The 25,261-nt window shown below is 40.3% G+C and overlaps 1 protein-coding gene across 5 annotated transcripts in view; it reads left to right on the top strand.

Annotated features, from left to right (window-relative positions):
* The window catches only part of RBM33 (RNA binding motif protein 33), a 94,865-nt gene that overhangs the window by 47,658 nt on the left and 21,946 nt on the right, over window positions 1-25,261 (top strand). For 4 of the 5 annotated variants that reach the window (XM_042044395.1, XM_042044396.1, XM_042044394.1 and 1 more), the window contains exons 11-15: window positions 2,213-2,372; window positions 3,269-3,600; window positions 4,221-4,463; window positions 5,251-5,538; window positions 12,948-13,586. In XM_042044395.1, coding sequence (XP_041900329.1) covers window positions 2,213-2,372; window positions 3,269-3,600; window positions 4,221-4,463; window positions 5,251-5,538; window positions 12,948-13,586 — 1,662 coding nt within the window. Of the gene's footprint in view, window positions 1-2,212; window positions 2,373-3,268; window positions 3,601-4,220; window positions 4,464-5,250; window positions 5,539-12,947; window positions 13,587-17,709; window positions 18,241-25,261 lie in introns of those variants that run through there. The other variant, XM_042044397.1, reaches the window with a different exon arrangement.

Here is a 25,261-nt window from a genome sequence, read left to right as displayed (position 1 = left end):
ATGTACAGGCATTTGTCTAGGGTAAAATATGAGGAATTTGAGAGCTTCCAAGTCAAGCTCTCTGAAAATGGGGAAAAAAGGTTGTCTGTCAAGACCATGTTCTGTCCTGAGATGCAAGATGTGTGACTACATGCTGTAAATCAGATGCAAGATTCAAACCATCTTGTGTGCAACTGCCCTGTTGAACTGTTGCAATGACCTTATGCATTGTCCAGTGATAAACTAATAACTAAATAGCTAAAAATGAGTTGGTTTTCTGGGTGCCTCCCTCGAGGATGTGTAGCATGTGGAAGGGCTGTGTATTCCCTGGGATTGCTGTAAGAGCAGTACTTTTGAGAAACAGGCTTTTATCACCAAGGCTTCCAAGATGAGGGAATGCATTTAGCCTTAGTTTGAAAGTACCTCTGGCAGCTCCTATGTGCACTGGTGCTAGAGATGTGTTTGGGAGTGAAGGGTCAGGATCCTCAAGGCTTGTATTCAGTTGCTCTTTTGGCAGGCAGCCAGTGCTGTCCTGCTGAACATGAGGGAAGAGCAATGCAGTGAACATCCTTGTTGAGCTAAGCCTGAAAAGGTTTCCATGGAACAAATAAATGTCACTTTTTCCATCCCAAACAGCTCCCTCTTGCTCTAACTCTGTTGTCTGCAGACAGTGTGTGAAATTCAAAGGCAGTACTCGCTTCCAAGGTGGCAGGAGTATTGTGTGTTGTAACTGTTCACTTGCAGAAGTGTAGCAGCTCCTCCTACAAACTGTATGTTATGAGGACTGTCATGCTTGAGTGTAATGTAATGTCTCTTCACTAAATGAAATACCCACAGGAGACTGGCTGGCTGGAAGCACTGGCAAGGGGATATAGACCCTTTAATCTCTAGGAAAGATAATGTATTTATAGTTGATGGCTGTATAATGACATAAACTAAGTAGTCACAGTCTTGCTCCCAAATAAGAGGTCTTAGTATCTCACATATCCCTGTTCAGGTGTTCTCAGGAAGGCCACAGATTTAATAATGGATCTGATCCTTGGTGCCTCTCATCTACTTACTTGGGCCTTGCCAATCCCAGTTATATTGTGCTGCTAGAAGACTGTAAAGCAGCTGTCTTGTGCTGCTTTGATAGTGAGTACAGTCCAGTTTCCAGGGCCATTTTTGCTGTGTGAGAAATTCCCTTGGTGAGCGCAGCTCAACAGATAAAAGATAAGCTACTGCAGCTTAGTTGTTTGGCCCTTTCCTGATGACCATACTTCAGCCTAGCAGGGAGTTTTTGGTGTGGAATCTGTTTTGAAAAGCTTGTCTTCAGCAATGTAAGTTTAAGCTTCAAGGTGAGCATTACATGTAGACAGAACAGGTCCCATCACTGGTTTCCTAATCCTTGTAATGAGGGAAGCAAGGATGTTCACAGATTATTTTCATTGCTTACTTGATTTACTCATATAATAAGGAAATGGTTGAGAATATGATTTATGTGAAGCAAAGCTTATTCTGTGTATGAGGTTGCCAATATGTTTTGTCAACTTCTGATAGAAAAAAACAACAGTGTGAATTACTCAATTAAATTTGTCTTCTGCAGAGTTCTGCTTTTGTATTGATATACTGCTTCCTGCAATATGCAAAGGCATTAAAAAAAGAAAAAAATCCAGTGCCTTACTGGAGGAAAGAAAATTTTGTACTCTTTCTTATAATGCTTCAGATGCTAAACTGTGAATAGACAGAAATGTTACTCTCCTCTTAATTCTTTTAGAAAGACAATTTCTTTAATTTTCTGGATGCCGTAAATTGTCCTTCCCCCCCCCCCCTTTTTTTTTTTTTTAAGTAAAGCTGCTCACTTCTGTAGCTTGCATTGTGCTAAATTGATGATGAAGAATAATATGGTTTAAGAAGATAAATGTCAAGAATGTCTTCTAAAGTAGACATTCAGATTTTTTTGGATTAATGGGAAAGAAGGTCAATAATTGCATGGATTTCAATAAGCTTGAGAAGAAATGGCATTCCTGTGGTGCTACTGATTATTAAAACGTTGTGAATTCATTTCAAGATACTGTACTTGGGTTTAATATATCTTCCATTGTGAATGAATGACTCAGTCAGGGCTGTCAGTTTGTACAGGTGATAGGAGATAATTCGTACAGCAATTGTATTTTTAAGAAAAAAAGTTATAGCAGACAATACATACATTTCTGCATGGTAACCTTAATTTTAATTCTGCCTTTTTAAATAGGGCCCTCCAGACTTCCAGCAGCATACACCTGGACCAGTTCCTACCAACTTCTCACAAGCCCCAAGGCTGCCAATCCAGGACCAGTGGAGAGGGCCACCCCCACCACCTCCACCACTCCCTCCTCCACCTCCTCAGGACAGAGATCCTTTCTTCATAGCAGGTAAGCATTTTCAATCCCATTAACAAATAACACCCACCTTTTGTAAAGTGACTCTGCACTGTGACTGCATATACCACAACGTGAAGTGTTCAGAAGAACCTGAAGGCTGGAAGATCCTATGTGATGTAGCCAGGCTGGTACATGCCAAAAATTCTGGTTGTTGTGTATATTTTTACTTTTTTTTATGTGGATTTTTACCTTTTTTTTATATGTCTTCACCTGTAACTGCCATGAATCTGGATATTTATACAGACACAAAAATAATTAATATCTAAGTGGCTGTAGCAATGAAGTTGTTGCACTTTGTTATATTTTGGATAAGTACTCTATACACTTGGGTTTCCATTAGTAAGTCTTAAAACCGCCTGGACTCAGTGTGTAATGTAAGAAATCTGTTAAGGTTAGCTACAGTGATAAAGCCTAGCAAACCAAAGAGAGAGAGTAAGTGCATGTTTATGTTTATACCACATATATGTAATGTGTGTGTATACAGCATATTACAGACATTTTACACACATTTGATATGTAAAAATGTGCTATGTACCTGGTCATGGTACAATGATGGTGTCAATGTTTTATGAGTTCTTCTGTGCTTTAAACTATAATCACTGGAATCCTTCATTGATTTTATTAAAGTAGAATTTCCAAAAGGTATTGCTGATTCCAGCAAAGTACCAGTTGTGCTGGTCTTTCATGGATCAATTCCTTTTATACACAAGTGGCAGGAACAAGATAAACATAACCTTGAGGGTAACTGATATAATTAAAACATCCCATACAGTTTTGCATTCTGCTAATTTCAGGTTACTTTCCAAAACAGAATAGAGCTCTATGTTTCTGAAATGTGTTTGTGTCCCAGGGAGGTTGTCATTTAATCAGTTCTTTCCTTCCCACAGATCCGAGGTTCCCAGGTCACCCCTTGTTTGAGCAGCGAAGCCCCCCACCGCCACCGCCTCCCCCGCTTCTTAACAGCGCCCATCCCGTTCCTACGCAGAGCCCGATGCCGTTCAGCCCGCCCGGGCCCGCCTTTAACCAGCAGGGACAGCAGCCCGTGTATCCCCGGGAGCGGCCGGTGCGGCCCAGCATGCAGCCCCAGGGCCCGGTGGGGATCCTGCACTTCAACCAGCCGGGCTCTGCTACCCCGCGGCCCTTCATCCCCCCGCGGCAGCAGTTCCTGCAGGCGCCGGGACAGCCCTTCCTGTCCCCGCACACGCAGCCCAGCATGCAGGTACGGGGCCAGGGGCAGGAACAGAGCCAGAGCCATTGGGATTGCAGGTCCGAGGGGTATGGCCCTGTAACGCCCTTACTGCTGTGCCTGGCGAGTGATGGATCTTCTCCCTGCTGCAGTGTCCCACTATTGTGCCCGTGTCCCGGTCTCTCTCCAGCCCTGTCCGGTCGGTGCCGGGCCCGTGTTCCCGGTCTCTCTCCGGCCCGTGTTCCCGGTCTCTCTCCGGCCCGTGTTCCCGGTGTCTCTCCGGCCCTGTCCCGGTCGGTGCCCGGCCCGTGTTCCCGGGTGCTGCGGGGCGGCAGTGCCCTCTGCCGGCAGCGGCGCCCGCCCGGGTACGGAGCTCTGCAGCACCGCTGAAGTGGGGCAGGATAAACGTCGTTAGAAAACAGTGTAGAGGGCAGGAACCCTTGAGTTTGTCTGTTTGCACTTCAGCTGCTGCCTACACAGGTTTATGTGTAGAACAACCTTACACTGCTTCTGTTAGTCTGTATTTTTACTCTCTATGATTTTTGTTTAACCTGATTCGTAGCTGCTTATAGTTCTAAGGATTCAGGAGGCTGGATTTGCTTTTCAGGAGTTTATTACCTTGAAACTAAAATATTTTTTTTCTTCATGCGAAGGGTCCCATGCATCCTCCAATACAGCCTCAGCCACAACCTCAGCCTCAGCAGCACCATCACCAGCAGCAGCAGCAGCACCATCACCAGCAGCAGCAACACCATCACCATCTCCAAGGGCCTCCGCAGCCCTTGATGCCCATGAACCAGCCGCAGTTCAGGCCTCACATGCAAGCCACGCAGCAGCAGCCAAATAACAACAGGATGCAGTGTCAGCCACGACAGGGTCCAATGAAGCCAAGGCATGTAAGTGTCACATATATCAGTGTCCTGCGTGGGAAGCAGGCATGTAAGCGCAGATTACAAAACTCGCCAGCATGGTTTTTCAGTCCTATTTATTCCCTTCCTGCCCTTTCCTCTACTTTCATCATTTCTTGCTCATTTTCTGCCTTGATTGTTTTATAATCTACATTGAAAAATACCATGTATATCTTTTCTCCTCTCGTCTTTAGTGTTGTTTTTGATTTGGATCCAATAGCAGATGTTGCAGTTTCCCAAGAACTAGCAATGAAGGGGTTATGAAGGCTAGATCTGCTTAATAAGACTTTACAACTGCTGGTAGTCTGTGATTGTGTGGGAGCCTAATTCTCTGACGTGCTTTCAATGTGAAGGCCTCTCTGTACCACTGCTAATCAGTTTTCTGGTTCAGGTAGTGCCTCCCCTGTCTTGTGAGTTTCCTCCCATGCAGCATATTCTGCATCTTGGTAGGTTTGGTAGCACAACAGTCTGTAGCAGTGCTCAAGACAAGGTAACTATAGTTTAGCATAGTTGCTTTGATTAGGAAAGTCAATCACACAGTGAAGCCAATTTCTCAGAATGGTGTTAAGTGAGATGAAGTTTTGCTTTTAATTAGAAAAATAGGTTATTAAAGCGTTCTAATTTCTGGGGGGTTTTTTTCTGACATTAAAAATATTGTGCTTCTTCACAAAGCTTGTTTTCCCAAACTTAACTAAATCAGGAAAACGTGGAACCAAAACAACTTCAGCCTGGTTTGTGGTGGAAGTCAGCAGTTTTTTTCCTTTCTGCTTTTCAGAGTACCCCATCACAGAATATTGTCAAGCGTTCGAATCAGCAGCTTCAGTCGACTGCTCCCAGGAACAGCAACTTGCGTGAGTTGCCAATAGCCCCATCCCACGCCATGGAGATGAGCAACAACAGGCGGAACTCCACCCCAGCTGCTCAGGTCAAACCCATTACCAGCACCATGTCTGCCACCAAGCCTGTCACTGGTGGTGTGAACTCCCAGGGAAGGCCTGAGATGAAAGCTAAAGCAATCACACCAGTGGGCCAGGCAAAGTCAGAAGGAAAATCTGAACCAGAGGTAAGGGGGGTTTTTGTTGTTGTTTTTAAGCAAAAGACCAACAACCAAACAAGAAACAAAGCTCTTGCCTTTAAAAAACTTTTCTAGTCTGATTTATGAACTGAAAGCACACTTAGTATATTATCCACCAAATATTTTTTGGTGCCACTAGAGGCCTCCCTTCTGAATTGCACTTTTCTCTTTTATTGCAATAGCAGAAACAGTTTCCGTTGATATGAAAGGTCTGGAAGGTTGGCAGGGCTGCGACAAATCTGTTTTGCAGGAGAAGAGGCATTTCTACTAGGGAAAGGTGATCAGTGATACAAGCCTCTGAAATACTCATTTTGCCCATTTTTATCTTGGGGAATTACAATTTATTTTATTTTCAGGTGATCTTACTCTTCTAAGTCTTACTCTTTCTAAGTCTGAAAGCCTCTTCTCTGTCATTTGGTATGATGCTGTATGCCTCAAAAGAAAAAAGTAGGCTATTTGGAGAGCTGTCTTTCTCTTGCTGTTTTCCTTTAGGCTGTTCAGTCTCTACTAGGCCTTGAGCATTCATGCAGGAGTTCATAGCTGTGCTGTCCGTGGAGCTTCTTTCTCTTGAAAAAGAAACTCTCCCTTTTATGAAACCTTTTTGTGTGAGGGACAATAGGAGATGCTTTTAAGTTTTCCATTTTGGAGAAAGTGATGCTGTTTGCTCTGCTGGTACTCTGCACAATTGAAAAAATGAGATGCCAGTGTTTTCAGCTCCACTGGATTGTGTGGCGTGAACAGATGACCGTTTCCCTGCACAGGTCTCCTGGCAGCTAGAGAAGACTCTGGGAGCTCTGTTGGTTGGAGAGAGTGGGTAGGATTGGACTGATGGTGCTCTTTATCTTGAGCATGATGGCTAAATACACCCTGTGTGCTTTGTCAGGCTATTCTGTGAAGAACTGTAAATCTTTATAGTTGCAGTTAACCATGAGTCTTGTCTCAAGGACCAGGTTTTGTTCAACAACTGTTGAAAGCTTTAATTGTGATAATGCTGTCTTCCTTTTAAGCTGCTCATGATTAGCTTTTCATCTTGTTCTTGAATTAGGGATGGTCATAACTAATTTCCATGAATGAGGCACAGAAGAAACCCAAAGCTACCAGTGTTTCACCTCTTGTGCACTGGCTTTGCAATGGAAATGAAAAAAAAATCCGTTTTTTAGCTTTTAATTTTCACCTTTTTTGGAAAAATATTTAAGTAATCTCTTTCCCCTCAATTCAGTCTCTTGGAATAATCTCAGTCACAGAAAATGCAGTGCCTCATAGAGAAGCCCCTGTCTTTCAGGCCACTAGTAAGGTAAGTCTTGAAAAATCAGCCACAGGCCTCCCCATCTAAAACATCTTGAAGTTATTCATAGTGTAGTCATATGAAAATTAAAGCATCAGTTCCAAAATATCTCTGGCAGTATTTAGAAAAGGATAAGAATATTTTTAAATTTTTAATTAAATTAACTAGAAAACTGAAAAAAAAAAAAAAAACAAAAAGCCCCAAAGCAGTCATCTTGTTGTCTCCATTTTACGTTTTAAACACACTCTAGCTTGTGGTTATCAAATGAACTAATCTTACTTGTGTGAATTCTTGGTGTATTACAAATAAAGCTTTCTCTTTATTTCTCTGTCAAAGCTGTCATTGAAAAAAAATCTGAGACCTGTTTTATGCAAGTTTTTGCAAAGCAGGATAAAAAACCAGAGTTGTATTGGAAAAAATGATGTCTCCTAGTAAAGCCTTTGTAGACAAATTTGGCAAGCGTTAGGAGAGTGTGAATGTGTGCACAACAGAACCTTCTCCTTCCAAAGCACACCTGAACAGAGGATGGTGCTGCAAACAGTGTAGTAGCAGTTGTCCCACTTCTGCTGTGCCACTGCAGGTCTTGTTCACTGCTCCTGCTTATTGTCACTCCTACAGATGGGAATGGTGCACTAAGAATGCTCATTTACAAGCATTTAATCTTATTCTGCACTGTTGTTGTAATGTAAGTTATTACATATCTCTCCTTAGGCAGATTGTAATGTTTTCCAGTCTTTTTTGTGTGTTTTTTCTGGTAATTAGCTGACTTCATCCTGTTCTTTTGCTTTCGGTGACAATGAGAAAGTTAAGTTCTGTCACCTTTTCTAGCTGTATGGCACATAACTGAATCGGGCAGGTTATTTTGCAAGTGTCCTCAACTGGAAAATTAAGACTTCTCTTTGCATCTTTCTTCCTAAAGAGTCAGTGGCTGTATTTGTGAGCAGCCTATCATTCAGGAAGCACCAAAAAATAACAATATTGGCTGTTAGAAGTTTTGCTCACCCTAAATATAGATATTGAAAGATTTGCAACATGAGTGACTAGAAGATTAAAAATTGTGTATTAATGGAATGCTTGTGTTCCTGTTCCTGTGAGGCTGCAAAATACTGACCTTAAATGCCTGTTCAGAATAGCTCTTACTCCCCAGGATTTAAACTTGTATATCCTCAGTCTGAAAGATCATTTTGTCATTGAAATAGGAAAGTCTGGATGATGTGGGCCTAATGCTGCTCCTGTTGAAGTCAGCTTAGGATAAGAGGAATTAAGGCAGTATTAAGCATTTTTGAGGTTAAAGAGGGAGAATGGAGAAAGGTGATATATCTTTAGGGGAAATGGATATTGGAGCTCAGAACAGGAAGGAAATTAGTAGAGCACTGCATAATCATAGGTGTGCTGATGTTAGTACTTATATTGGGATTAATGTCCTTGATGTACTTGAAAGAAAACCTTCATATACCATTTTTCCAAATCCAGTAAATTGTAAAATTTAGTTGCTAGATTTTATGTTGCTGTCTTTTTTAACAAGGCTTGCAATATAGAAAAGAGTTGCTGCATTAAATTACTAGATCAAATGTATCTGAATATTTTTATCTTTTTGGAATTAGGCTACCTAAAAAATTGAAAATGACTCAATTTGATTTTTCTCCATTTGAGATAGCTTGTCTTCCAAAATTTTGTAATGGTACCTCCTGTCTTGTGCTTAGAAGAGTCTTATCACAAGTTTTGGGGTTTTTTTCCAATTGGAAGTTGGCAAGAGGGCAGTGTGCTTCTTGGAGTAACTTGTAACCTTGTTCTTCAGTCTCTCCCTGTTTGTCCAAGATGTACAGCACCTGTGCTTTGTAGGGTGTCTCATACCTTCCTCAGGTTCAGGAGCTGATGTTATCAGCAATGTGAAATGTACAGTGTGTATATGTAGGTACCCTTTAATTCAGATATTTTGTGGGTTTGAACACAAGCAGCTAAATGATGCAATTTGGCTCTGGCTGTACCTTTTGCAAACACTTGGCATAAATTTTTGGACGAATTATTCTAGTCTCTTATGTTTTTAATGTTACAGCATAAAAAAATAAAGGCAAGCCTGCTGAATAGATCTGTGTTTATGCCACAGATCAAACCATTTTGAGTGCTCTGTTCTTGCACCCATTTTACTGAGGCACACAAGTGAGCCTGGTTGCATGATTCCTTTTTTGTTCCTTGGGAGCCAACCAGAACATTAACAGTGTCTGGTTCTTATGACTCAGCATTTAGTTCTATTAATTGGCAATTAATGCTGCAGACCTCTGAAAAAACGTGGGGTTTTAAATTTTCTTTTTAATTCACTATACAAAAAGCAAGCTACTGATACTAGGACTAAAATTTCAATGGAAAGTTTAATCCCTTGTTTTAGAGTGTGTCTTTGCTGTCTTTTCCTAAGTCCACAGTGCCATTCTAGGTTCCCCAGAAGAAGGATGTGAGACTGCTGCTTCTCTTGCTGGTGCCCTTCAGCTGGATTCAGAAAAGCAGCCTGTAACGTTTTCTTTTGGTGCTTTCCATCAAAGCTGCCTTGGACCTTAAGGCAGAAGAGAAACCTACAGCTAAGGCTCAGTCTGCCTTCAAATCTCAGTGACATGCATTGTGTTCAAGCTGTTCAAAGATGGATGAGAATTTCCACTTGAAAAAAAAAAAAGAAAAAGAAAACAAACTCTCAAAACCTGGCACAAAAAAAGCCACCTCCACAGAACCAAGTGCATCTCTGGCCTTTTGTATTCTCTAGCCTCCTGTAAAAGGAGGAGCCATGTACTTGCATGATGCACCATTTCTTCATGTTGTGAAGTTTTCTACCCAAAACATTTGAAGATTAATAGTTTATCTGGGGAAAAGGCTGCTCCATGTTTTTCTGCTTTTTCACCTACAGATAATGTTGCTTCCAGACACAGGATGTGAAAATTATAATGGTTTGAACTTTGAAGGATGTGTACTTTCTCCCAGTTGATTCTGTAGGCACAATGCTTGCTTGCCTTGCCTTTTTCTTTTTTCCTTGGCAATCCTGTTGTTTGTTGGAGAAATCTATACGGGGCTTATTAAACTAATGGGATGAAAATCATTAGCAGTAGGCATTGTCCTGTGTTCATCTTGATCCTGTCTTGCCTGTTCCATATGCTGAATGTCCTCATTACATACTGTAGGTCATTATATGTACTATACATCACATATATATCCCCACTCTCTAGGGTGGTGTATATAAGGTGCTCTTAAAGCTGAGGAGAAGGGGATTTACTTGCCCCTGTTTCATCCTGGTAAGGAGTTTGCTGTCCTTCTCAGTCTGTACTGTTGGGTCATTGTACAACTAAATTGAGTTAAACCTGACTTCTAATGCAGATATTTTGTTAATCATCACAGGGCCTTTATATTATCTTCCTCTAGCTGCAAGGGTATTTTTGTTTAGAATTTAACAGTAGTAGTAACTTGCTTATGGGTCTACCTCTAGCCTGTTGACAGACTGATCTGCAGTTGTCATATAACCTCAGGGCTGTTGGCCCTTGATTTTCAAGCTTACCCTTTAAGAAGGGACTGACTTCCTAGGATCATTGCTAATTTCTTGAGTTGAGTTTCAGAAAGGAAGGTTACGGATTATATTTGAGATCAAGTTGCCTGAATATTCTGACAGTGAATATTCTGCTAAGCATTCTTCTAACTGCAAGTGTGTTGGTAGTAGAGTTTGTCAGTCATCTTTTCTGTGTTTAATTCTGGCATAGTTGGAATTAGTGTATCTGTCCAAGGGCTGTTGCAGGGATGTATTAGAGTCCCTCAGGATGTTCATTCCTTGTCTGCTGGCAGGACTCATTTAAGTGTGCTGCAAGTACACATCTCTCTGCTGCTGTGTGTAACCTTTGAGTTGGTGTTCTGAGCTTACCACATTGTGATCTACATCTCCCAAGGCCTTCAGAACTTGTTAGGTGATAGAATGAGCAGGCAAATCCTTGATAATAAGGGGCACTGGTAGAAGTGGTCGCCTGCAGATTTGTGCTGCAGTGTTCCAGTTGAACATAAGGGGGGAAAAAAAAAATCACACAGCTGCCTCCAAAAGTGAACTTGGTATTGGCTCATGGCATCTGTCAGGCTTGTTAAGATAAATTGTAGAATATTATGATCTAAACCAAAGTGCGTGAATAAACTAATTCATTAAGTGAAGCAAGTTTTCTCTTTGGACAATTTCAGTAACTGTGATACTTAGTGTCTCTGAAAATGACTGAAAATTGTATTAATTGCATCAGGATCTGCATAACAGCAGATCCTAGCTGGAGTTTACCTGTTTTCTCATCCTTTGCAAGCTATTCTTAAGGGTCTTAATCTTTCCCTGTATTTCATAAGGGTCATTTTCTATATTTTTTTCTACAATTCAGCATCTCTAGTTGTCAATATAAGATGAAATATTTGGGTATGTTTCTCATCAACACAGACATCTAATTTAGTTGTCACAGTGATTATTAATCACCACCATCATGTTCCACACAGTATAGATAAAGATAAGAACTTCTGGGTAAATGTAGCATTCTCATGCAAAGGACTGTGTTAGACCTCATCCCTGAACTACAACCCATACTTAAAAAATAAATACAAATCGTAAAAAATGCAATTTGGTTAGTCTTATTTAGCCATTGTTTAGGCTTCTAATTAGACTTCTAATCTGAGACAATGAGCTGTTTTTTAGTAACTGTGAGAATAATCCCAGTCAATACCTGTTCAGGGAAGAAGCAGCTACAGCTGAAGGAAATAAGCATTCAGGATTTGTGCATCTGGGTGCTGTGAGTGCAAATCTGGGCTTTCACATCCATAAACCAATATTACGGCTGAATCTGTTCTGCTGGGTTTTGTCTTGGGTTGGGGAGGATTCTAGGGTGCACCAGGACTAAAAGCACTTGAATATTAAAAAAAGCAAAACCAAAAACTTCAGGTCACAGATTTGGGTCACATATGCTCAATAAATGGCAGTTGTGTTGACAACATTTGCACTGAGTTGCTGCAAGATACATAAAGGTTCATCACAGATTCCCAGGTTTTGAGAAATATTTTAACACTCTTTATGCATTCATTTACCAGCATGTGAAGAGAGAGAGGCTGTTGTTAGGGGTGATTAATACATCTTGAGTAGAATGTTGCGCTCATTACCATTTGTAAGCATTCTCTATAAGTCTAACTTAATATTTGAAGTGGTTGAAAAGAGAGAAGTAATATAATTAAAAAGTACCTTTCCTAATATTGAAAAATATATGTGATTGTATTGCAAGAAGCATTTGATTTCTTTTCCAGGATGACGAGAATCTGCATTTCCTTGATTCTTGTCCATTTTTATACAGCTTTTCATAGAACCTGTTCTGCCAGAGTTGAGGAATCTTTAGAAAGGTTATTTGATGGTGTGCAGTACTTTCAGAGGGGCCCAGGGCTGGAATATTAAAGGCTTTCTCTATATACCATTAATATTCCAACACTGCATTTGGCAACATTTTGATTCTGAAGAGAGTGCATGAGTTCAAGGTCAGAGAGATTGACTTGTGCTGTTCATTATAACCAATTATTGTGTGACAAATGAGTTTGAGATCAGGCTGAAAATTCTGTGAGAAAAATCAATAGTTCTAATCAGGGCCTTTCAGGTCATTTACCACCCTACCTTTTGTTACTTTGTCAGAAAAGAGCAAGATAAAACCTGTGTGACAGTGGGTTGCCTCTGTATTGTTACCTTCTATTTGAAACATATTTTGATATCTCGAATTATATTAATAGTTTAATTGGTTTTGGAAACTTTTAAATTAGTTCCAATTTGTAAAACTTTTTTTATTATTATTATTTTTTTTAAGTATTCTGATCAGATTTCTCAAGTGGTATTAAAGCTTTTCTGTCTAGGAAGTAGTATATCTGAGTCCTAAGCCAGATCTGAGCTGTTTGTCTGTAATGAATAGCAAATAAACCTTAGCAGCAGATACACTCCACTAATAGCCTTGCTTTGGTATCAGGGAAAATGTAAAAAGCTCTTCAGAGTTACAGCTTTACAACATCTGAAACAATTTCTTGTTGTTTTGACCAAGCTGGGCATTTTTTTAGGATTTTATAAATTCATTTGTATTTTCCTATGTAGTATCCAGACGAAGATGAAGAAACTCGGTTGTATCGTTTGAAGATAGAAGAGCAGAAGCGCCTGAGAGAGGAGATCCTGAAGCAGAAGGAGCTGAGACGGCAGCAGCAGGCTGGGGCCAGGAAGAGAGAGTTGCTGGAGAGACTTGCGCAGCAGCAGCAGCAGCAGCAGCCTTGTTCCCAGCAGTCCTACATGCAGCACGAGGAGGACTCCTCCGAGTTCCCTACCAATGGCAGCCCCTACATCCCCCACTCCGGCTTGCAGACCAGGCACAACGTGAAAAACAGACTCCTTGTTAGAAAGCAAGACGCGGTAATTGCAAACATCCACCCCAAACCCACAGATTTCCCCCAGGGCGCAGGGGATGGGCAGTACCAAGGACAGCAGATGAAGCCAGTGAAGCAGCTGAGGCAAACTAGAACAGTTCCTGCGAGTCAGCCTCAGGCGCCACAGAAAGTGTTACAGACCAAACCTGCTGCAGCGGCGCTGCCCACGCCACAGGCGGCTCGAGTGGCCTCCGTCCCTGCGAGGCCCCAGGAGCAGAAGCCAGGGGTGAAAAGGACTGTCATGCAGCGGACAAACAGTGGTAGTGATGGGCCCCATGTCGGCAGCAAAGTCAGGGTGATTAAGTTGTCAGGAGGGGTAAGTTTACAAGGCTCATCTCATCTCTGTGTCTCCTCGTGGTTTGTTTCTGTGTGTTTGACTCTGTGTAACGCCAAAATAAAAAATGGGCCTGAGCTGGTGAGGAAAGTAACAGGTTTAGCACACCTAATAGTCCATATATTATATTTTCAGAACTGTAATTTATTAGCAGTTATTAAAAAATTAGTGCTTCCTGTAATACTTTACTGCCAGGCAGTTACCAATGAAATCACATAGAAATACTCCTTTCTTTTAAGTTGTAACGTGGAGACTGAAATCTGAAAGCTCAGTTGAGTTCCTTTTGCTTAAGGCTGATAGGTCTGATAATTGCTCAGCGAAAAGGGTTTGGGTGGCTGTATTTAATTAAGGTTTGGTTAAAAAGGACCTTCTTATTTGGTAGGTGAAGCCACCTAGCTTAGTTGTGTGCAGATGTGTGTGATTCTGTACTCAAGGGAAGATTCTTTTTATTTTCTTGGGAAGCATGTTATGAAACTAATTTTAGCAGTATGTTGGAGGGGAATGTTTTCTGTTAGAGGCTGGGTTTAAAACATTACCATTTCACTTCTGCATCTAAATGAGATTTCCTTATCTCTTGATGAGGGGTCTTTTATCTGCAGTATGTCCCTTGAGCACTAGTGTGGAGGACTCACAATGATCGTCTTGAGGACAGTGTGACTATTTAAAATCTGGGGTTTTGGTTAGAAAGTCTCTTGATCAAATTTCTTCTGTCTTAATGAAAAGACAAGTTAATTTGTTAGGGCTCTAAAGAAACTAAGATGAGGGGACATATTGAGATCATGTTGTCAGTGAGTGAAGTCTGTCCTTGGGTTTATGCTGAGAAGGAAAGAATGATGTGATGTAGCAGCACATTGGAGGTGTTTTTCTGGAAGAATGCTTTTAAATTATTTGTAGCATTATTTGGGAAAACAAAACAGTGTGTAACGGACTGAACAAGGGCTTGGAGGGTAGGCTTTACTCTGTAGAAATGGGGAGGAAGTTTAAATGCCAGAATCTTAACGAGTTTTTCTTAACTTTTTTCTACAGCTCATAAAACTTAAATACACTCAGAACTGTGAATTGCATGATGACTGTGTGGTCTTTCCAAATATTAACATACATGGCATTATTGACTACACAGACATCCTGCACGTCACATTGTTGTCAGCTCTAATTCCTCAGACATGGTAACTTAAGTACAGAAGAATAAAGTACAGAAAGCTGAAAGAAGTTAATTCTGTTGAGCTAAAAATATTTATATATAAGTATGTCTGCAGGAATCCCAGTGGCCTGCAAGAGGTATGACAGGTTTGTGATTAATGCAGAAGTGAATAAAGGAGTCATGCACAACTTCTTTTATTGTGTGGTGGAACAAAACAATGCCAGTCACAACTGTATGCAGCTCCTCATAACAAATAGTTATCAATGCCCACAGTAGCATTCACAATGAAATAGTTTTATCACAGTGCTCTGTTTCAGAAGACCATAAATTATTTGTTTCAGATAAGTCTCATGGTAAGCAAGAGCAACGAGCTTCATTAAATGCATGTGTAACTCCTCTTTCATTGTGCACAGAAGCAGATTTACTCTGTCCTCCTTAACTTTCAGATACTGAGGTTTCAGCAAGGTGAAGCAGGTTCTTTACATGTAGCCTTTGTCAGTTTTCATGTTGCCATGGGCATTTTAAGTTTCCTTCCAACTGTGGAGAGCGAAAGCAAGCATTGCAATCAGCTGTTAACACTGATCAAGATAGTTGATTAATTTTTAATCAGTTAGTGACAAGCTGAATCTGTGACTTTATTTGACCACACAAGGAAAAAAATAAACACTGAGCAGCAGGGCAGACAATCTTCTAGTCCATTTTTGACAGGATTTAAAGGAAGAGTTAAAAGGTGCTTGGACTCCGAATACTAGCGCGACTGGAGATAATATTTAGTTTCCACTGCTTTAGTCCTGCCACATGCTTTATTTATTTTTGCAACTTTTGCCTGAGCACTAAATATAAAGCAAAAGCCAAATCTCATTTTCCCTAGCCATTCTCCTTGGCATGTAATAGTGCTTCCTCTAATTCCCTGCCTTTGGCAAAGTGGTTGCTGGTATCCCTTACCTGTATGTGCTGGTTCTGTCCTGCAGCTAAGCATCCCTGCCTTTGCTCTCCATATAATCCCTTGTAGCCTTTTCCTTTCTTGGGCCCTTTTGTGCAGAGGTGGTTTGAATACACTTGTACAAGTGAGGTGGCTCACGATTAGACACAATGCAGGTTCCGTTTTGGAGCTCACTGGGTTCAAGTGAAGGCCTGGCAAGTCCCTCCTGTTGCACCACTGGAGAGCTCTTAGCTGAAGGAGCTGCTCGAGTCCAGAACTGTACTAACTCTAGACCAAATTGGCCTAAACCAGAAACTGGTAACAAGGACTTTTACTAATTTAGTAGGACCATCTGTAGAACCAGGATTCAGTGGTTCTGTGTTGCTGGTGATGGTTTTTGTGTACCAGTTAAGGAGTATGGTGTGTTGGTGAGAACTCTGGAGTACAGATACTGTCAGAAGAGAATGGCTTCTTCTCTTGAGGGCAGGCTCAAGTTTACCAGGCTGAGTTTTGTCTGTTTGTGCTGCTGGACACAGCAGTGCTGCCGAAGATCTCCGACCTTCAGGTGGAAATACCGCTTGGGTCCTTAGAAGATAAAATGGTCTTTCATCTTGTGAGAGGATTTTACTTTTGGAATTGTAAGAATTGCCATGTAAATTCCAGGAATATTTTAACTTGTTCAGTTTTCCTGATGCATAAGATGCCTTAATTTATGACTTCTTATGCTTCAGGAAAATGAAAGTAGAAAATGATTCAGCATTTCCAGTATGTCAGACTAAGTCTGTGTACCAACATGTGTGACATGTTAGGTACTGTCAGTAATGATTTTGTCTGTTGATACTTTTTTTTTTTTTAAAACAAATCCCACCCTTCACCTCCCCCCAATACTGATTTTCCCATCCCTCTTTAATATACATATAAATGATGCAGGAATGGCAGTAAAGTGAATATCTTTCCATTTTAATTATGCCTTTAAATGTTATGTTCCTGGAAAATGAGACAGTGTTTTATCACATGGACTTGGAATTTTTTTGCTGCTGGTTTGGTTTTGGATTGGGGCTTTTTTTTCGGGGGGAGGGATGGTTTGGCGGGATTTTAGGGATTTTTTTTTGGTTTGTTTTTGGTTTTGTTCTTGGTTTTATTTTTCCAAGGAGGCCCAGATGTCTTTTGATGGATCCTGTGTGGCATTTGTGTGGCATTTCCTCAGAGCTGTCCTTTTCAGATACAAGAGCTCAGTGTATTCACTGAGTATTCATACTTGTAAATTTTACTAATAAAACATCTGAGACTTGCCTGGCTTGCTGAGGAGCCTGAAGTCAATGGTAAAGTTACTTGTAAGTATAAAGTCAATGAGAGTGTAGGAAAGAAACACTAATAAATCACTTCAAAATTTGATCATAAAATTATAGAAAATAAGGGTGAAAAGACTGTTGAAATAATTTGTCTTGAAGGGGGCAGGGGGGGTAAACTCAGTAGTATTCCTGACAGATTTGTTCAACCTTTTTCTGAGATCTCATTTTTGCAGATTTCCTAGGTCATCTATTCCAGTATCACATGTGTGTATTTAGGAGAATTTTCTTAGTGGCCAAATCACATTTTCTGGCTGTAATTTTGAATCTCTGACTATTTGTATTGTACTTGAAGAGACATGGGGAAGAATTTCTCTCTCTTTGTGCCTGTCTCTCTCTTCTTAAAGATATCTTAACTGTTTCTGAGCTCTCATATCTTTCATTCTCTCTTGATGAGTCATGTTTTCTAACACTTTGGCTGTTCGTGGTGCTCTTTGGGCGCTCTGTGATCAATCTTTCTGTTAATAGTTCTAGTACCAAATGCAATTGAACTCCTTACGTCAGTATATCCAGAGTTGTTTTAGTCCTGGAAGAACAGGTTTGTACCAGCTATAACCTTAGATATCTTACAGTCATATGAAATACATGCTGAACATGTTTTCTGTTTAATTGGAGGTTCTGTGGGAAACTACAATATCTTAAACTCTCTGTATCATTGTCATCTTATGTTGTTGTTGGATGATTTCTCTCTAGCCAGAAAATGTCCTGCCATGCTCAGAGAGCTGTGTGTCTGTCCCAAAGGCCTGAAAATGCTGGTTCTTATGCTGCACCAAGAACACACCAATCTTTGTCTCTGTGGAAGGCTGCACAATGAGGGTTTTTTCATAAATACATTTCTACATAAAAATACATAAAAATCTTGGTGTTCCCTGTTGCATTACAAGCAGTATCTTACAAGTGATCCTAATTCCTGAAAACCTGAAATGCTTCATATGAAGAGCTTGAAAAAAGAGCTGGCAAGTTCTTTTGTTTGAAAAGCCTGCCACAAAAAACGTCCTTGGATTGCAAAAACAAAATGGAAATAGAAGATGGACAACTTCGTTCATATTTGAAGTAACTGAGAAGTGTGAGATGAACATGGAGTTCTAAATATGGAAAAAAGATACTGATTGAGATGATTCTTGTTTGATAATGTAACCGTATCAACCAACTTTGCTTAATGTTTGTACTTGTTTCTACTTGCATGTATGTGTTCAAGTTTAATTAAAAATATTTGACTTGAAAGCTCTTTTTAGCCCCTTTCATCTAAATGTCAGGAATTGTAAACACTGAGAGTTGTGGCATTTGTGTGAGAAGTTTATGAGGGAGCCCTTTCCCCCAACCCTTGACAAAGGAACCCCTGCTCTATATGGTTCCATAACTTTTTAAGAAATGGGAGAATGGCATTGGTGTTTTTGTATCCCCCTGTTTGAAGGAGGCATGGATAATGCCCACCTAGGAGTGGGCTGAGCGAGCTGCAGAAACCGTATCTATGCCCAGATACCATGGCAAAATGGGCAAGACCTCTGACTAATGTAAATGCTGTTGAAGAAGGACTCTGTCTGCCACAGCCTGCAAGATTTTGCTCTGGAAATATTTCACAAATGGACATTCATTTCTTAGTTGTAAGTAACTGTTGAAAAGTGTCCAGGAGCCACAAAATTGGTAAGGGCACTGGAGCACCTCCCCTCTGATGACAGACTGAGAAAGTTGGAGCTGTTCAGCCTGGATAAGAGAAGGCTCCAAGGAGACCTTATAGAACCTTCCAGTTCCTAAAGGGGCTACAAGAGAGCTGAAGAGGGACTTTTTACAAGGCCATGGAGTGATAGGACAAGGAGGAATGACTTCACATTGAAGAAGGGTAGATTTATATTGGATATTAGAAAGAAATTCTCTCCTATGAGCATGGTGAGGAAATGGAACAGGGTCCCCAGAGAAACTGTGGGTGCCCCAACCCTGGAAGTGTTGAAGGCCAGGTTGGATGGGGCTTTCACCAACCTGGTCTAGTGGAAGGTGTCCCTGCCCATGGCAAGAACATTTGAAAATGAGAATAAACCCTGTCCCCCAGACCTTCAGTGAGGATGGTCCCTATAGAGACAGAGTATTTAATGGATTGAGGGTCAGGAGGTGGGCTGTGTTGTACTCTTAGGGCATATTTGGTTACTGGGAAAAGGAAATATTAAGGGTGTGTGTGGACACACTTAGCAAGTGAGACTTAAGGTGACAACCAAACCAGATACAGATAATACATTTTATGCGCTTCTAATAAAGTGGTTGAAAGGGGGAAGAGATCTTTACCTAAACTGAATTTGACTTTGCTATGGGTAGCTTGGATCTAAAGTGCAGTAAAGCATTTTCTATTGTAGACTGCAGAACAGGTTTCTCCTTTTCCTCAGGAGACTTTTAAATTGTATGTTGAAGAAGAGTGCAGCTTGCTCCTGAACATCTAGAAAGCAGAGCGTTTGTTACTTGTCACTCTTGTTAAGTCTCAAAGGAGAGTTTCTCTGCTGTCGTAAATGTTACAGTGCAGAATTCATATCTGTACAATGTTGGTGTTACAGAGGATCTTGGAGCTCAGTTTCCTGATAAAGACAGCTGTGACACCACTAAAGTGCTTTGCAGAGAGAGTCAGTTTTCATATGAAAATGCAGTCTCTTAACTAGGGAGGCAAGCTTGCAGATTTGTACAGTTGAGTAGTCTGGGAAGTCACATCCCTCTGTTAAAAGGTTGGACCACTTGGACTAGACCTTCGGTGTGGAGGTTTGGCTCTTGAGTCAGGAGTGTTTGGGGAGGGAGGGAGGGAGGGAGGGAGGGAATGGGGGTTGTCTTTATCAAGACTTAGCAGGAGCTTCAGGCAGGACACAAGAGGGATTTGACTTGCCAGTAGTTTTAAGGTTCAAGGAACATGAACTAGAAAGACCAGACATGGCATAAGAAGGGAAATTCTAGTTGTACAGGTCTTTGATATCCAGTAGTGGCTTTCTGTGCCATAGCTGGTGTCCAGCTGGGAAGTGTTCCTCCAGGAGCTTTGGGCCATCAGAAGTTTTGAATTGCTGAGATTTTCCAACAGGAGCTTTTTCTCTTGGTGATTCTCTGCATGTCCAGTCTTTGCTAAAATTCACTGTACAAAAAAACCTCTTAAGCTGCCAACTGAAAAGCAAACCAGGCACCTTTGCTCAAAACATTGTTTATATGCGTTACATATTTTGCAGACAACACATAAAAATGAAGGTATTTCTGAGAGTATTAGATATGTTCATTCCAGAAGCTTGGTTTTGCTGTAGCTTTGACACATAGTTTTTTTAAATTTTTTTTCCATAATAAGCTGGTGGGTGGTTGTATTAAAAACCATTTAGTTGTGATTCAACACTGATTCAGTGTGATTCAAGCTGTGCTTTTGTCACTCCCAGTGAAACTTCATGCAGCATGGGTATGGCTGGGACTCTGTTTGGCCAGTCCTTTTCCATGCCTTAGTTCTTCTTTCAGGCAGATGAGGAGATAGTTCAGTTAAGAGTTGTGTTAGTACATAGGATTAAATGGAATTAGCTGCTTTTTTCTATGAGACATTTTCTTCTTGCAGTTCTGACTTTTCATACACCATTAGGCGTAGAAGATACTCATCACATCATGGCTCACTGAATCAGTGTAGCAGTGTCTTTATCACACGAAGGGAATTGTTTCTGCATTTTATTTATTTACTTATTGCTTAGTCTGTGTGCTCTTGCTTGGGTTAAATTCAGCCTATACAAAAATTTTAGGCCCTAAATCACTGACCAGCATCAGAAGTGTAGTTTTTCTCTGGTGTGAACTGGGAATGATTTGGCTGTTTCATCACTTTTGTTGTCTGATGTAGCTTATTGCTATGTGTACTTTGAGTCAAAGCTAGACCATTAATATATCTTAAACCAGTTGTTAATGATGCGTTGTCTGTTGAGAGAGTGGCATTTTCTATCCTGGTGGGAGAGCAGTTTTCTTAACTACTGCTATTCTTAAAAAAAAAAAAAAAGAACCTTTTAAAGGTCTAGAAGGCCTAAAAAAAAAAGGCCTCCAGGTGTTTCTCATTGGCATTTGACAGATTGAAAACAGATCGTCAACTGTTCAGAAACAGTGCTTGGTCATGTCACTCGGTTGTGGGATATTTGGCAAGTGATTAGGCTTCCTATTCCCAGCTCCCCAGTCTGTCAGCCAGCTGTATCAAAGTGGTAAAGCATTTGGAGCACCAGTCAGAGAGAAATAGCTCGTTATTAGGGTTTGCCTTTAATATGCATTTCTGCTAATTGTGGTGAAAAAATGCTCATATGTATTAGATGAAAATCAGTGTTGTTCTGTGTGGTTTTTGCTTTACATTTCTTTGTTACGTGGGGATCACAGCTGTCTTTGTAGATTTCTGTCTTTTTACTACAGTCAGTTGCAGTATCAGTATAATACAAGTTTCCCTATGAAAACCTATATAGCTGACGAGTAGTAATTTCTCTTGTCCTGAAAGTAAAGATGAATTTAATAACATAAAGGATGTTTTCCTCACCCAAGCTACTGTGATACTTTAAAGGTACTAATTTCTAGAAATACTGCCTTAAACTGGTAACAGATGAGGGGTTTCTTCTTTCTTACAAGAAATCAATTACAGTACCATTTTGGACTGAGATTTCCCTGCCAGATTTAAGTCTTCATCGTGTTACAGAGAATTTGAGTTGTAATGCAGCTCAAAAAAAGATTACAACATTTTGCTTCTCTGTGGTATTTTACACAAATCAACCAGAGTTTATTTATTCCTTTTAAGTGCCTTATCCAGCATGCGCATCCCTTTGCTGTTGGATGATTTTGCATTAGCTTTACAAAGATTACATGGATAGACACAGCATTGTGGTAGTTAATAGAAACCTGTGCAGTGAGGTCTGTGGGCTGCAAGATCACTAACAGTGCCAATGACAGTGAAGTATGGCCTTATCGAAAGGAGAATTCATAAGAGGCTGCCCTGGGACACTGCAGCACTGTCCTTCTGTGTATCCTGACAATGTTATCTGTCCTCTCAGTACGGAGTATCAAATGTCTGTCACGAGTACAGAAATTAATTTAATGTCACCTGAAGACATGCAATTAATCTTTTAGAGGTTTTCATAATACCTTTACAGAAAGAGTTGCCAGTTTGGTGGATTTGGATTTTGGGGTTTAACAGAAGATAAGGAAAATTAATTTTTCATCAGGGTTAATACAAGCTAGCAGGGCCACAAAGGCTGAGAAAAATGGTTTGGGAATTTATCAAGTGTTGTCACTCTAGAATAATGCTGCTTAACGTCTGATAGGTGTAATCAAGAGTTGAGATTTCTATAGAGGGGGATTAATCAATTTGCTCACTACAGAATGCAAGTTGGTGATACCATTCCTTCATGGGGTTTAAGAATGAAAATAAGATTTGATCTGTCAAATTGCAAGCAGCTCTGACAGTATCAATAGGCATTTTTATCAGTACATTTTAAAGCATTTGTTATAAATAAATTTGTCCTGCTAATGTTGGTGGCAAATAAACTTCATCTTCATCATGAAACTGTCATAATGATTATGACAGAGCTCCAGCTTGCTAAATTCAAGCAGTCCTTCATAAAATTCTGCTTTTAGAATTTGTGATCTCGTATTTGACAGAATTCTTGCAATGTTGCTCAAAACACAGCACTGAGTATAGATAGGTCTGTATAGTGAGAGGCTGATGAAAAATAGCTTTGATAGATATCAGTGAATTGGTTCTAAAAGTCATGGCCATTGAATGGCATCAGTTCTTTTTGTTAGTCTAGTTTCAGGTCAAACTGCAGATTCTTCCAGAGCAGAGGTTTGAAAAACATTCACCATGTAAATCAAATCCTTTTACCTCTTTTGAGCTTTGTTTATATACACACAGTTTTTGAAATTATTTTGGCACTGCATGCAATCTTTCACTACTTGAAATTTGAAAGATACTTTTTATACTTGCCCCTGAACAGAACTCCTGCAACTTAAAAAAAGGCATTTTCATTACTCCAGCTTTAATTGAATAATGGAAAGTTTGTTTCAAGAGAACTCTTTCCTGGCAAGATCTTAGGAAGGCAGACCTTTTTTAAAACTTGGAAATTCAGAGCTCGAAAGTCAGGATGATTTATAATCTAGAAATTAAGGAGTAGACAGTAAGAGAAAAATATTCTTCCTTCATTGGTCTGCAGACAAAGAATGGAAATTCCTTTTCTGCACAGGACTTTAGAGGAAATTTGAAGTATAAAATCAGAGCTTGTATCAATCAATCCTAGGTCTCTGTGGTGGACTCTAAGGCATTCTACCCAGGGTCAGCATTTTGTACATCAAATTAGATGAGACAGGCCATGATGATGAATAGATGCATCTCTGAAAAATTTACTGCAGCCCTGTACATTGTAAAATGCCATAGGAAGGAAAACAGATAAAAATGTATTTTGACATGAGAAGGCTTAAAATTTTAATACCTCCCTCTGTTGCTGCATATTTAAGTGTGAGGAGGGCAGTGATGTAAGCTGGTGAAAAATTAACAATACAGAAATTGTCTTTAGGAAAAGCAAAAGCTGATTTAAGATGAGCTAGACCTGAGACATTTTAAGTAGAAGAGATGTTAGCAATTTAGCTTCTGTGATTTAGATGTCATTTGGGGTAGGTGCTGCAGTACAGCTTCAGTGGACTTACCTGCTTGCCTGTAATTTGCTGTGTGTTTTGGTGCCAGTTCATAGGACGGCTCATGAGGGAACATCAGGAGTCAGCATATGTACAGTCATCTTTACAATTGTATGTCCTTTCCTCCAGTATGTCAGTGTTCTCCTATGAGCATGTGACCTGTCAGTAGTGTTCTGAGGGTTTGTAGCTTTAAGTCCAGATGTTAAAAAGCTCTTTTCAGGTGTTTTGCTCAACTTGGTTCTTCACTGTCGTACTGGGAAGAGCCACCTGTTGTTGTCTTGGACAGTAGTTTAAAGGATGATGGTGGTGGTGAGAGTAATTTGCCACTACATGGTACTACATAGGTTGCTCATTTTGGCTCAGACAAGTGTTTGTCCTTGCACTGTCATGTCTTTAAGCAGTGAAAAAGGAATTGCTGCTAAAATGCATCTTCTGTGTCGTTTTGCCTGTTGGCACATGTCAGTTAGCAGTCATGTTTTGTTTTTATTTTCTTAAGAAAACCACCAGGTTTTATCTTCAGTTGAAGCCAGGCTGCCTGTAACAGGAACTAATGTCTTGCTGACATGCTCAGCTCTGTTAGGCCTTGAGCACCACACTGCTGGCTCATGGACCTCTCTTGAGAAGCAGTGCTGCAGTTTCATGTCTGCTTGCCCCCTTCGAGTTGTCTCAAAACCAGTAAATGTTCAGAGCAGTAATGGGAAGAAAGGGTTTGATTCAGTTTCCTTTCCTTCTTTTTGCAGGAACAAGCAAAGCTTGTTCCATCCCCTTTCTTTATTGTTTTCTGTAGGTTTTCTTATTTCTGAAATGTATCAGTTCATTAAAAAGTCCACAGCTTTCCACCTTTTCAGACTCTTGCAGAAGCATCGTGGTAGCAGCAAACTACAGTGGTGGCATTTGAGACCCCAGCAGGGAACAGACCCCATCAGATTTTTCATCAGTGCAAACCAATGTTGTGTGCTAATGCCTTTGACTCTGTTATAGTTCTGTGCTCAGTTTATACAGTTTTATTTGGTGATAATTGAGCTTGGTAGTTAAATATTGGGTGGTTGTTGGCCATCCTAGACTTTTATGTGAAATGATTGTTTGCTTTTGAAGTTTCTGTAATGAGCATGTTCGATGTGTTTTGTACCTGAGGGCTTTGCTCTCAGATGCTCTTCCGATGTGCTGGGATCGTTTTTTGGTTTGAAAAGAAATGGTTGCAAATATTTATGGTTCTCACAGCAGGCATTTAGCAGAGATTAGATTTTAAATCCCAGTTACTGCATTTAAATTCCTCCTAGAATTTTTTTTGTTCTTTTTAGTTTAATCATCTTCCAGCTGCTGTAGGTTTGAATAAAAGAAATTATCTGATCAAGGCATAGGGTTTATGGTGATGCTGATATCAGAACTAATACTAAAATGAGGAGGTTTTAATGCTGTTTACCTGGTAAGGTTTTGTGCATATGTTTGGGTTTTTCAGGAGTGCTCTTGCTTTTGTACTTTTGAATACAAATTGAAGAGAACTGAAGGGAAAGCTTTATAATTTCTCACTAAGTGCTACTCTAAAAGGTTTATATATAAAGTTTTCCATGAGGACTTGGGGCCATTCAGTTCAGCA

Source organism: Corvus kubaryi, unplaced genomic scaffold (assembly GCF_017639235.1).
Source record: "Corvus kubaryi isolate FWS band 111438036 unplaced genomic scaffold, C.kubaryi_AGA036_p1.0 37398, whole genome shotgun sequence".
Taxonomy (NCBI): domain Eukaryota; kingdom Metazoa; phylum Chordata; class Aves; order Passeriformes; family Corvidae; genus Corvus; species Corvus kubaryi.
This window is presented reverse-complemented; position numbering and strand designations above follow the sequence as displayed.